The 13,674-nt window shown below is 45.6% G+C and overlaps 1 protein-coding gene across 1 annotated transcript; it reads left to right on the forward strand.

Annotated features, from left to right (window-relative positions):
* The first annotated feature begins 3,833 nt into the window (after positions 1-3,833).
* LOC127906065 (green-sensitive opsin-2-like) lies at positions 3,834-4,835 on the forward strand. Its single transcript, XM_052474568.1, has 3 exons — positions 3,834-4,038; positions 4,411-4,489; positions 4,810-4,835. Exons 1-3 carry the CDS (start codon positions 3,871-3,873, stop codon positions 4,833-4,835), a joined length of 273 nt encoding a protein of 90 aa, XP_052330528.1. The 5' UTR covers positions 3,834-3,870.
* The last annotated feature ends 8,839 nt before the right edge of the window (positions 4,836-13,674 follow it).

Genomic DNA, 13,674 nt, shown 5'->3' on the forward strand with positions numbered 1-13,674 from the left:
TGGTGTTACCTTAGATTGTTAACTGTAAATTGTCAGAACATAGAGATTCAATGGTTGTACAAATGGGGAGAGATCTGTCCATACTAAAGAGATGCTTTGCTTTTTTGACACTCCAAAAAGCTTGTCCTGCAGGCTCTATTATTTTCCAGTCACGTGGTCAAGTGCCTCAAAGAAAGATCTAGTTAAGCTGCAGCTGGCCCAGAACAGAGCGGCACATCTTGCTCTTCTTTGTAGTCAGAGGGCTGATATAAATACTATGAATGACAGTCTCTCTTGGCTAAGAGTTGAGGAGAGAATGACTGCATAACTTCTTCTTTTATAAGAATCATTGTGTTGAAAACCCCACCAGACATAACCACAGGGGTCTTTTCACAGTCCCCAAATCCAGAACAAATTCAAGAAAGCGTACACTATTATATATTCCCATTATTGTATGTAACTCCCTTCCATCTCATATAGCTCAAATGAACTGCAAACCTGGTTTCAAAAACAGAGTACATATCTAAGTGATGTAGGAAGGCCTTCTTGCAACTCTTTTCCAGGCAGCTACTGATGTGAAATACCTGTCTATTGTCTCATCAGATCTGGCCACACCACAGTCATGACTGTCCACGATAATCCAAATATGTCAGATAAAGTTTGCAATGAATAACTTCAATCAGACCCCCTATCACCCTTTAGGGTGTGGGGGATAACAAACCTGCTGTAAATCAACGCCGCAGATTCAGGTCTGTGCTCTCAAGATTCACCAAAGGAATGTGCTTTGTTTCAACAGACTATTCCTGCTGAAACTCCAACACGTTCAAAAGCGACTACTGGAAAAATATTTCAAAACATAGAATGTGGAGAATGGTCAGAGGCGATCTATAGATTACTAATGTAATTTTGTTTGTTATTTTGTGATGTCATAAAAAATGCTAGAAAGGAAATACTGTAACTTGGAAAGTATACCCACTACATATACAAAGTTTCCATACTATGCGTTCTGCATGGAATGTGAACAATTATGAAAGGGTTTTTGTTAAGAGAGGGATGTGATTTGAGAAACTGAGAGATTATTAATTTCCATAAACTTTGCACAGTGAATAGTCACCTCTCCGAAGTGAGGTCAGAGAGGTTGTTAGCTGTCCAGAAACGCCCCTTTTATGCAATCTGTATGAATGATGGGTTGAGAAAAAAAAACATTAGACAAAGAAAAGTTAAGCTGCAGTGTAACGGCGTTCGTCTGTTGAAGGAGAGTCGGACCAAAATGCAGCGTGGTGGTTACTCATGTTCTTTAATGAAGAATAGCGATACATGAAATAACTATATATATACAAAAACAACAAACGGAATGTGAAAACCTATACAGCCTGTCTGGTGAACAACTACACAGAGACAGGAACAATCACCCACAAAATACACAGTGAAACCCAGGCTACCTAAATATGGTTCCCAATCAGAGACAACAAGAATCACCTGACTCTGATTGAGAACCGCCTCAGGCAGCCAAGCCTAATGCTAGACACACCCCTAATCAGCCACAATCCCAATGCCTACAAAAAAAAAACAATACGACAACACAATAAACCCATGTCACACCCTGGCCTGAACAAATAATGAAAGAAAACACAAAATACTAAGACCAAGGCGTGACAGAACCCACCCCCTAAGGTGCGGACTCCCGGACGCACCTCAAAACCATAGGGAGGGTCCTGGCTGGCTGGCGGATCTGGAAGAATCTGGTTGACTGGCAGATCTGGAAGAGTCTGGTTGACTGGCAGATCTGGAAGAATCTGGTTGACTGGCAGAACTGGAAGATCATGGCTGACTGGCGGATCTAGCTGCTCTGGCTGCTCCATGCAGACTGACAGCTCTGGCTGCTCCATGTAGACTGGCAGCTCTGGCTGCTCCATGCAGATTGGCAGCTCTGGCTGCTCCATGCAGATTGGCAGCTCTGGCTGCTCCATGCAGACTGGCAGCTCTGGCTGCTCCATGCAGACTGGCAGCTTTGTGCAGACTGGCAGCTCTGGCTGCTCCATGCAGACTGGTAGCTCAGGCTGCTCCGAACAGGCAGGAGGCTCCGGCAGCGCTAAAGACGAGGAAGGCTCTGGAAGCGCTGAACAGGCGGGAGACTCCGACAGCGCAGGAGAGGAGGAAAACGCTGGCTGCGCTGAACAAGCGGGAGGCTCCGACAGAGCTGGAGAGAAGGATGGCTCTGGCTGTGCTGAACAGGCGAGGCGCACTGAAGGCCTGGTGCATGATGCTGGAACTGGTGGTACTGGATCGAGGACACGCACAGGAAGCCTGGTGTGGGGAGCTGCTACCGGAGGACTGGTGTGTGGAGGTGGCTCTGGATATACCGGACCGTGCAGGCGCACTGGAGCTCTTGAGCATCGAGCCTGCCCAACCTTACCTGGCTCGATGCCCACTCTCGCCCGGCCAATACGAAGAGCTGGTATGAACCGCACCGGGCTATGCACCCGCACTGGAAACACCGTGCGCTCCATAGCATAACACGGTGCCTGGCCGGTCTCTCTAGCCCCCCGGTAAGCACAGGGAGTTTGCGCAGGTCTCCTACCTGGCATAGCCATATTCCCTGTAAGCCCCCCCCAATACATTTTTGGGCTGACTCTCAGGCTTCCATCCGCGTCGCCGTGCTGCCTCCTCATACCAGCGCCTCTCCGCTTTCGCCGCCTCCAGTTCTTCCTTGGGGCAGCGATATTCTCCAGGCTGATCCCAGGGTCCTTTTCCGTCCAATATCTCCTCCCAAGTCCAGAAGTCCTTTGATCGCTGCTCCTCACGATTAACAGGGGGAGTTGGCACAGGTCTGAACCCTGACTCTGCCACACTCTCCCTGAGCCTCCCCCCAATACATTTTTGGGGGTGACTTTCGGGTTTCTTTCTGCGCCATCGTGTCTTTCTCTTCGGCTCCATTCTCCTATAGCCCTCTTTGCACTGCTCCAGCGAATCCCAGGCGGGCTCCGGCACTCTCTCTGGGTCGACCGCCCACCTGTCTATTTCCTCCCAAGTCGTATACTCTATACTCCTGCTGTCCATAACGTCCTCCCATGTCCTTTCCTCCTTTCGCTGCTCCTGCTGTCGCTGCCTGTTACCAATATATTAAAGTATATTCGAAAGTCAATTTAAGTAGGACCATCCTGTTACTCTGCTCAAACCATCATTATGGCTGAATAGCCCATCTTCAAAGAAGCCTCTTCAAGAGTGAATGGAAGAAAAAGTAAACTCTGTAGTTCTGTTCAGGACTACATGACAAGTCACTGGATACAGGACAACTACAAAGAAGGACAATTACAGACCCATTTCGGACAATCAGATGTGATAGAGTTTAATTTGGGAGATGGTAACTTTTGAAAGAACCGCTCTCGTGGTGCCCCAGATCCTAATGAGCTAATTGTTGCATGATTCATTTATTTGGGTAAAAATTAAACATAGTTAGCTAATTAGATAAATAACAGTCTTCAAGTAACGACACACGCACGCACACACACACACTCACACATTCCCAGTAGCAGGCTGTGTGTTGATGATGGTGACAGAGTGACTGCATCAGCTCTGTCTGTCATGCTCTGTAAATAAAACGTGTTTCTATATATAGAACAGAACCCACTGAAACTGGATCCTAAATACTCTATATGTTTTGCGATAGGATCATGTAGGTGATTATGACAAGAGCAATTATCCAAATATCTCTCAATAAAATACCGCCACGTGGTACCTTCCTTGATCGCCAGTTGATCGCTGATGAGTCTGCTTAGAAGGGTATATAACCATACCTAGAGCATCCCTGTCAACAATTGAGCCAGAAGACACTAGACTGCAACTCGAGCAGATTCTCCACTTTTCATCTCAACCACTCCCTGGTTAAAGATGCAGAACGGCACTGAAGGAAACAACTTCTACATCCCCATGTCCAACAGGACTGGACTTGTAAGAAGTCCCTTTGAATACCCTCAGTACTACTTGGCGGATCCATGGCAATTCTATCTGCTTGCTGTCTACATGTTTTTCCTGATCTGTTTTGGATTCCCATCAACGGTCTGACCCTACATGTTTATCCTGATATCCCCCCCACACACGCAATACAAATATACTTACTAGCACAGACTTTTCTCATAACTTCTGTATTAAGGGAAAAAGTGCTTTCTATGACTGTGATATGTGGTTTTCTCACTGGACAAAAGCTTATTTCTGTAATACAGCCAAACTAAATTAAATGATTGTTATTTTGTTGCTATATTTCCATAATACCATTTATGTCTCAAGTAACCGACTGATATAAGCAACCAATCCTGGTCTACAAAGCATTAATTGTTTGAGATACACACATTGATGGAGATGCTGGAAGCCAAATGGAAAACATGTTATTACTACTGTATTTCTCTCTTTCCTTGTCTCATTCTAGGTCAGGTTTCTCTGTGGTCTCTGGTGGTGCTTGCCATTGAGGGATACATTGTGGTCTGCAAGTCCATGGGAGGCTTCAAGTTCAGTACAACCCACGCTATTACTGGATGTGCATTCACCTGGGTCATGGCTATGACTTGTGCTGCCCCCCCCCCCCCATTGGCTGGTCTAGGTAACTCAAAACTTTGATTAATAAGAGGTCTCACAAATCTATACATTGCAAGGGGGTAACTGATGTTGGGCACCACAAATGGCAGTTTCTGTTATTTACTAAAGACAAAGACAGCTTGCCACATCAGCCTTTATTGTGGAGAGGTGAGGAAGGATAATGCCAATTTTAGGCTAGAGATGATTGCATTCCAAGGATAGTATGAACATATTTTGAATTTAACCATGTCCAACCAGACCCAACCAGGCCCAATCTTGAGTAGTTTAGCAAATGATAGCCTTACCAAGCTGCATTCCTCTTTTTGACCAAGTATGTTTCGTCAAGGTAGTTCACTGATCCTTAGCTGAGACGTTGAGTTTGGGAAACCCTGTCTAATGTAGTCTTGAGGTGTGAGTACCACCAGGGTTTGATACCCTGTTGATCACATTGGTGCAAATTCTAACTTCCATTTAAGTTTCACTTAGTCATTTTTTTATTTTAATGAGAGACGAATTGAACATTTTAGATAAGTGGAAATTAGGATTCATCCATAATGGATAGATAAATTACAAACAATGCCAAATACCCAGTCTGATTAGTTAATTCATAATTGGATGAGAAGTTAATGATTGATATTGGTTTGGTACTGTATGTACACTGTAGAGAGGGCAGGCAAGCAATCTGGAGGCAATCTGCCACCCTTCCCCCATTTCAATAGATTTGGAGCTTAAGACTGGGAGTGTTTAAGTAGTTCTCTACTACAGTACTGTAGAGGAACTCTTGTCAGCCTTGGCCTCTCAGTTCTCTCAATTTCTTGTTACAATGGTATTCATAAAACTTAATTGACCACTTCCTCTTCCAAATACGGTGAAAATTGTATTTGGAATAATGAATTCCATTTACACCAGATATTTAAATCCTATCTGGTACTCCAAGATCCAATCATTTGTTGAGACTACTCCCTGAGGTGGAAGTATACATATTGAGTTTGTGTTTTAGGATGTTGATAATAGCCTCTCAACAGTCTGCCCTTCAGGATTGGATTTGGCACTAAAACAGGGCAAAAACCATCCCATCTGCTTATACTGCATACCTATAGTTAAACAGCATTTAAGTCAATAATCTGATTCATACATTTCACAAATATAGTATTTATAGTAATGGCCATTGAAGAAAGAAGTTTAACATTTAAAAACTTCATTCAAGGGATAACTGTAATAAGAGTTTATACATTTTAAAGTAAAATATCTTAACAGGCTTATTTGTCATTCCCACATAGATGCAGTGTTCATGTGGACCAGACTACTACACAATGGCCGAAAGTCTTCAACAATTAATTGTTTGTCTTGTACTTGTTCTCCTGCCACATCTGTGTTTCTGCCATCGCCATTGTCTTCACTTAAAAGGAAGCCTTGTCCTCACAGTCAACCCTATCAGACCTCAGGATAAGACCCAGATGCAGACATGTTGAAGAAACAAAAGTTTATTACAAAAAAAAGGGGCAGGCTCACGGTCAGGGCAGGCAGAGGTCAGTAATCCAGGGCAGTGTCACAAGGTACAGAATGGCAGGCAGGTTCAGGGCAGGCAGAATGGTCAAAACAGGAAAACTAGAAAACAGGGACTAGAGAGAAAAAGAGGAGTACGGGAAAATGCTGGTAGACTTGACGAGACAAGACAAACTGGCAAAAGACAAACAGAAAACACAGGTATAAATGCACAGGGGATAATGGGGTAACTGGGCGACAAGACAGATGAAACAGATCAGGGTGTGACAAAAGCAGTAATTGTAGTACACTGCTCAAACACATCCACACAGACACACAGTATGTCTACCTGATTTTGCTACACATAACAAATAAATCAATCAATATTTGGTGGTTGAAAGCCAATAACCTAACAATTCCAAAACTACTACCTTATACACACAAGTGTAAAGGGATAAAGAATATGTACATAAAGATATGAATGAGTGATGGTACAGAGCGGCATAGGCAAGATGCAGTAGATGGTATCGAGTACAGTTTATACATATGAGATTAGTAATGTAGGGTATGTAGACAAAGTGGCAGAGTTTAAAGTGGCTAGTGATACATGTATTACATAAAGATGCAGTAGATTATATAGGGTATATAGGGTACAGTATATACATATACATATGAGATGAGTAATGTAGGGTATGTAAACATTATATTAAGTAGCTGTCAGGTTTTGGCCAGGGTTGTTCCCAGGACCTTGTTGCCATGCTGTCCCACCACCAGGAGACTGTCCAACGCCACGAAGCCGCCCTGGTTCAGCAAGAGGCCTTGATGGCTAGACATTCTCATCTTCTGTCGGAGATGCTGATTTCCATAAAGCAGATATCTGATCGACTTACCCCGGCAACAGTTCCCGTCCCAGTACCTCAGATTCACGTACCCATGGCAGTTAACCCTCTGGCTGAACCTCGTCTTCCACCTCCCCAACGGTTCTCAGGTGATCCAAGTGCTTGTAAAGGGTTTCTCACCCAATGTTCTCTCTCCTTCGAGCTGCAACCCTCGTCGTTCCCCACCGACCGGTCTAAGATCGCATATATCATCACCCTGCTGTCGGAAAAAGCCCTGGCCTGGGCTACTGCTGTGTGGGATGCCCATAGTTCCTGCTGTGCCAGCTACTCTGCCTTTGCTGAGGAATTCAAATGAGTGTTTCAAGGCCCAAGCAGTGGTCCTGACTCAGCCAAACAGCTCCTGACTCTCCACCAAGGTTGGTGCAGCGTGACGGACTATGCCATCCAGTTCCGCACGGTGGCAGCAGCGAGTGGCTGGAACAACGAGGCGCTCACGGTGTGCTTTCTGAAAGGCCTTTCCGACACTTTCCAAGAGGAACTGGCCACTCGGGAACCATCGGACAATCTCGAGTCCCTGATCAAGTTGGCCTCACGCATTGACCAGCGTCTGAGAGAGAGAGAACTCAACCGTAGACCTCTAGCCCCTATCAGTCCCAGCTCCGAGTCCCCACCTTTATCCTCGCTGGCTCCACCGGAACCCATGCAGATTGGACGCATCTCCCAGGCTGAGAGAGACCGCCGGATGAGGAGCGACGCTGTCTATATTGCGGCAAACCGGGCCATTTCCGTTCCACGTGTCCCGGGCTCCAGGAAACGCTCTGTCCCGTACAGACCGGGGGAACTGTAACGGGAAACATAACCTCCTCCCATCCGTCCAACTCCCGTCTGCTCATTCCAGTCACCCTTTCCTGGGACAACCACAAGCTTCACCTTCAAGCCTTGGTAGACTCTGGAGCCGCAGGTAACTTCATGGATGGTGTCTGGGCGAAGGAGAATGGCGTTCCCTCTGAACCTCTAAGTGACCCCATGAGGGTTACTACATTGGATGGAAGCCCTTTGGGATCTGGACTTGTCACTCATGTCACTACCTCCTTGCGACTTTCAGTTTCACAACACCAGGAATTGATGAACTTTCATTTGATCTCCTGTTCCGAGTTCCCTCTCGTCCTTGGATACCCCTGGCTTCACAGCCATAACCCTCACATCGACTGGTCTGTGGGCACTATCAAGCAGTGGGGTCCTACGTGCCAAGCTACTTGTATTTTCCCGAATTCCCAGAGTTCTACTCCCGAGTCTTTAGAATCCATCGACCTGACCCGAGTTCCCGAGTGTTACCATGACCTCAAACTGGTATTTAGCAAACAGAGGGCCACCATGCTACCACCCCATAGACCTTATGATTGCCCCATCGAACTGTTTCCGGGCACTTGCCCCACCCGGGGGTCGGATCTTTTCCCTATCTCCACCCGAACGAGCTGCTATGGATACCTACATCAAGGACGCTCTGGAAGCAGGCCTCATGCGTCCATCCACCTCCCCGGCGGGAGCAGGGTTTTTCTTTGTGGCCAAGAAAGACGGTGGATTACGTCCTTGCATCGACTACCGGGGACTCAATGCCATAACCGTCCGTAACCGTTACCCGCTACCCCTTATGGCCACAGCCTTCGAGCTGCTCCAGGAAGCAGTTGTTTTCACTAAGCTTGACCTGCGGAACGCATACCATCTTGTGCGGATCAGACCTGGTGATGAGTGGAAGACCGCTTTCAACACGCCTACTGGTCACTATGAATACTTGGTGATGCCCTTCGGCCTGACCAACGCCCCAGCGGTGTTCCAAGCGCTTATAAACGATGTGCTTAGGGATATGCTTAACATATTTGTGTTCGTTTACTTGGATGACATCCTCATCTTTTTGAGCTCTCTTCAAGAACACACAAAGCATGTCAGACAAGTACTCAAATACCTCCTAGACAGCAATCTGTACGTTAAGCCGGAAAAATGTGAATTCCATTCATCCCGAGTACAATTCCTGGGATTTGTAGTGGAACCCGGTCGAGTCCAAATGGACCCCAGGAAGGTAGGGGCGGTAGCGGATTGGCCCACCCCCAAATCCGTTAAGGAAGTTCAGCGTTTCCTGGGCTTCACTAACTTTTACCGCAAGTTCATCAAGAACTTCAGCTTGGTGGCAGCCCCTCTCAGCTTTAACCAAGGGTGGCAATGCAAGATTTTTGTGGGGAAGAGAAGCTGAGACGGCCTTCCAAGGACTCAAGCAGCGCGTCCTCTCTGCTCCCATCCTGATACTACCGACTACGGATGAACCGTTTGTGGTGGAGGTAGACGCCTCAGAGGTTGGTGTTGGAGCTGTCCTGTCTCAGAGGGGTGAAGACAAGAAGCTTCATCCGTGCGCTTTCTTCTCACACCGGCTTACCCCGGCTGAGAGGAACTACGATGTGGGGGATCATGAACTCCTAGCGGTTAAGATGGCATTGAAGGAATGGAGACACTGGCTCGAGGGGGCTTCTCACCCGTTTCAAGTGCTTACGGACCACAAAAATCTGGAGTATATCCAGCAGGCGAAGCGGTTGAACTCTAGACAATCTAGATGGTCTCTTTTCTTCAATCGATTCCAGTTTATCCTCACCTATCGGCCCGGATCGAAGAATCTCAAACCGGATGCCCTGTCCCGAGTCTACCCTCCTGCCATTCGAGATGACACGGACATGCCTGTCCTTCCTGCTGCTAAGATCGTGGCTCCGATCTCGTGGCAAGTTGAGGATACCGTGAGACGAGCTCAAGCTATTGAACCGGACCCGAAAGGAGGTCCTGCCAATCGGTTGTTTGTCCCCAAGGCAGTGAGGACTCAGGTCCTTCTGTGGGGGCACTCCTCTCGCCTCACCTGTCACCCGGGCGTAGGTCGCACCTTGGAGTTCATCCAGCGTAAGTTCTGGTGGCCTACCATAAGAGAAGACGTTGCCACTTTCGTCAATGCCTGCCCCGTGTGCTGCCAGGGCAAATCTTCTCACCTCCGCCCGCAAGGACTCCTTCACCCTTTACCTGTTCCCCACAGACCCTGGTCCCATATCTCGTTGGACTTTATTACTGGCCTTCCTCCATCCCATGGCAATACTACTATCCTAGTCATAATCGACAGGGTTTCAAAGGCGGCCAGGTTCGTTCCTCTGACTAAGTTACCTTCTGCCAAGGAAACGGCTGAGTTGGTAATTAATCATGTGTTCCGAGTCTTCGGCATTCCTCAAGATATGGTTTCTGACAGAGGTCCCCAGTTCGCCTCTAGGTTTTGGAAGGCCTTCTGCCAACTCATGGGGGCTTCTGCCAGTCTATCTTCAGGGTACCATCCGGAGTCCAACGGCCAAACAGAGAGGATGAATCAAGAGCTGGAAACCACCCTCCGATGTATGACTCGTAACAACCCGTCCACATGGTCGTCCTTCATTGTTTAGAGGCAGAAGTCAGAGTGCCTTCAGCCTTGAAGTTCGTCAGACGCTGTCGGCTTATGTGGAGGAAGACCCGTCTTAATCTTATGCGTTCCTCACAGAGGTACCAACAACAAGCCAACAGACGTCGCCGTCCCGGGCCTACCCTGCGCCCCGGCCAGAGAGTCTGGCTCTCCACAAGAGACTTACCACTACGGGTGGAGTCTCGCAAGCTGTCCCAAAAATACATCGGTCCCTTTAAGGTTGCCAGGAGAGTTAACCCAGTTTCTTATCGCCTACACTTACCCAGATCCCTTAAGATTAATCCCACGTTTCACATTTCCTTATTAAAACCTGTTGTTTTTTCTCCCCTTGTCCCGGCAGAAAGACCTCCCCCTCCGCCTCGTGTCATTGGAGGCCAGACGGCTTATACCGTCCATCGGATACTGGATTCCCGCCGGGTGCAGCGGTCCTGGCAGTATCTGGTGGACTGGGAAGGCTACGGTCCCGAGGAGCGCTCCTGGGTTCCTGCCAAAGACATACTGGACCCTGACCTCATTCGTCAGTTCAGGGCCCTCCACCCTGAGAGAGCTGGTAGGAACGTCAGGAGCCGTTCCTAGGGGGGGGGGATTCTGTCAGGTTTTGGCCAGGGTTGTTCCGGTTTTTGGTCACTAGATGCCCCCATTGTGCCTTTTGACCTTTTGTTTTCCCTTGATCCCCATTATTATTTGCACCTGTGCCTCGTTTCCCCTGATTGTATTTAAACCCTTTGTTTTCCTCAGTTCTTTAGTCTGTGTTTGTATGTTAGCACCCAGCCCTAGTACTCTGTGAACTCTTGTTGATCCCGGTGGACTCTCTTGTGGAATTCTGTTTTTTGTTCTTGTTTATTTGTTTTTGAGTATCTTTTGAGGCTTTTTGTGCTATACCTTACACCTTGTGGATTTACCTTTTTGTCTTGGAGGATTACCTTTTGTTCTTGTGGAATTCCTTTTGAGGTTGTGGAGTTACATGTTTTCCTGAAGAACTTCACTTTTTACTTCATTAAATACACCGTCTCAAGTACTGCTGTGTCTGCCTCATCTTCTGGGTTCTGCCGACTATTTGTGGCTCAGTTGGTTAAGTGACTGTTTCTCACTCTGGAGACCCGGGTTTGTAACCAGGTCCTGACAGTAGCATTGTTGAAAGTGGCTAGTGATATATTTTCCATCAATTCCCATTATTAAAGTGGCTGGAGTTGAGTCAGTGTGTTGGCAGCAGCCACTCAATATTAGTGGTGGCTGTTTAACAGTCTGATGGCCTTGAGATAGAAGCGTTTTTTCAGTCTCTCTGTCCCTGCTTTGATGCACCTGTACTAACCTCGCCTTCTGGATGATAGCGGGGTGAACAGGCAGTGGCTCGGGTGGTTGTTGTCCTTGATGATCTTTATGGCCTTCCTGTGACATCGGGTGGTGTAGGTGTCCTGGAGGGCAGGTAGTTTGCCCCCATATAAATCATTTTAAATTCTGTATATTAAGCAATCTAGACAGTCCCATTTTTATATGTATGGATAGCCAGGGTTACACTCCAACACTCAATTTACAAACGCGTATTTGTGTTTAGTGAGTCCGCCAGATCAGAGGCAGAAGCAATGATATGGGATGTTCTCTTGATAAATGTGTGAATTGGACCATTTTCCTGTCTTGCTAAGCATTAATAAAGTAAAAGTTGTCAAAAATATAAACAGTAAAGTAAAGTACACATACCCCAAAAAACTACTAAAGTAGTACTTTCTAGTATTTTTACTTCAGTACTTTACACCACTGAATGCCTTATAATAAAAGCCTTTCCCCTAAGGTCTTCATCCTTAATTTCAGAGATGGTTCGGAGAAATCTTGCCTGACGAGTTGTGTTACCTCCCAAAACGAATGTATAGGCTTTAGCTCAAGGGACTTACGCTCTCTTGTGCCATGTAGGAGACCCTGGTCAAACCCCAGTTGGTATCATGTTAGTGGTCATATCATATGTCTGTATCTAGTACCTTGTTCACAGATTTTTGGTTCTCATTCTTTACCTTAATTTCCGTAATTGCATGCTGATCACTTTGTTCTGAAACAAGAACCCATTGTGTGATGAAGAAGCTTCTTCTATGTCAAATGGCAGGACAGAGGTGCCTTCTGTGGACCCTGCATAGAAACATACAGTATCCTCATACATGTCCTCCTTGGCCACTGGTCATGTCTGCGATTTGTATTTGGGATTGACAGTACTGACACTAAACTCTGTGTTAATTAATAAATAGAGCATGGATATTCTCATGAAGCTAAGGTGTACACATATAGGTCATAGAGGCCTTTCCTACAGTCAATGACATGGTACAGGTGTCCTCTTTTTTGTAAGGCCATAACTATGTGTGTACTTTTGTTTCAAAGTAGATTTGTTTTTTAAATGACCAAGAATCACTCCACGTGACACTGATTTAGCCCACTGCAGTAAAAGGTTACGTTCACCATATTTAAGTACAACACTACAACACTAAATAAGATGGTACAGCCCAGTCAATACATCATGAAATGGCTGCTCTCAAGTTTGCTGAACTGAGTTGTTATTCTTGTTGTGGAATACATGTGGTAGTTAATTTAAACATCTGAAGAATGGATGTCTCAACCTTGACTTTGTGATCTGCACTTGGATGCGTTGAAGCATCCTGAGAGACCTTTTCCAATATATGGTGTTTTTGTGAATTTTTTTGGGGCTTGAATCAAATGCAGTGGATATTTTGTAAAATCATAAAAATGTAGGACAAATAAAGATATGCATAACAATGTTTTGGTGGTTTAGTTTTTTGTTGTTTTGCTTTTTTAAATTTGTTCAGCAAAAATATAACTTTATTAGATTCCTCAGGTTGATCAAGACCATTGAAATTGTATGATACAAAATAACTGACCGTTGGTATCAAACATTTCCTTTTGTATATGATATAAACAAGTAATAGATTATTCCAATCATGAATTATTCATAGAAATGCAGTCTACTACCTAGCTAGCTAACCGACTGACGGTTAGCTTGCTAGCAACAGATCTATAACAGTGCCTTCCATTGATGACGTTATGCAAAGTGAATATAATCCAATATTATATTTTCAATGTAAATAATAGCCAATCACAGTGCATAATGTATAGATTAGTTATTGTAATAGCTACATATATACTGAATATACAGAATATACAGAATATACAGAATATACAGTATGTTGCTTCTTGCTAGCTAACCTGCAGCATACAATACTGGACTTGAGATTATCATACTATATACAACTATTAAACATTAAACATGCAATATTTAAACATTCAATGTAAGTGGGTGTTTATAATTCAAAACACATTATT

This window comes from Oncorhynchus keta, chromosome 21 (assembly GCF_023373465.1).
Source record: "Oncorhynchus keta strain PuntledgeMale-10-30-2019 chromosome 21, Oket_V2, whole genome shotgun sequence".
NCBI lineage: Eukaryota > Metazoa > Chordata > Actinopteri > Salmoniformes > Salmonidae > Oncorhynchus > Oncorhynchus keta.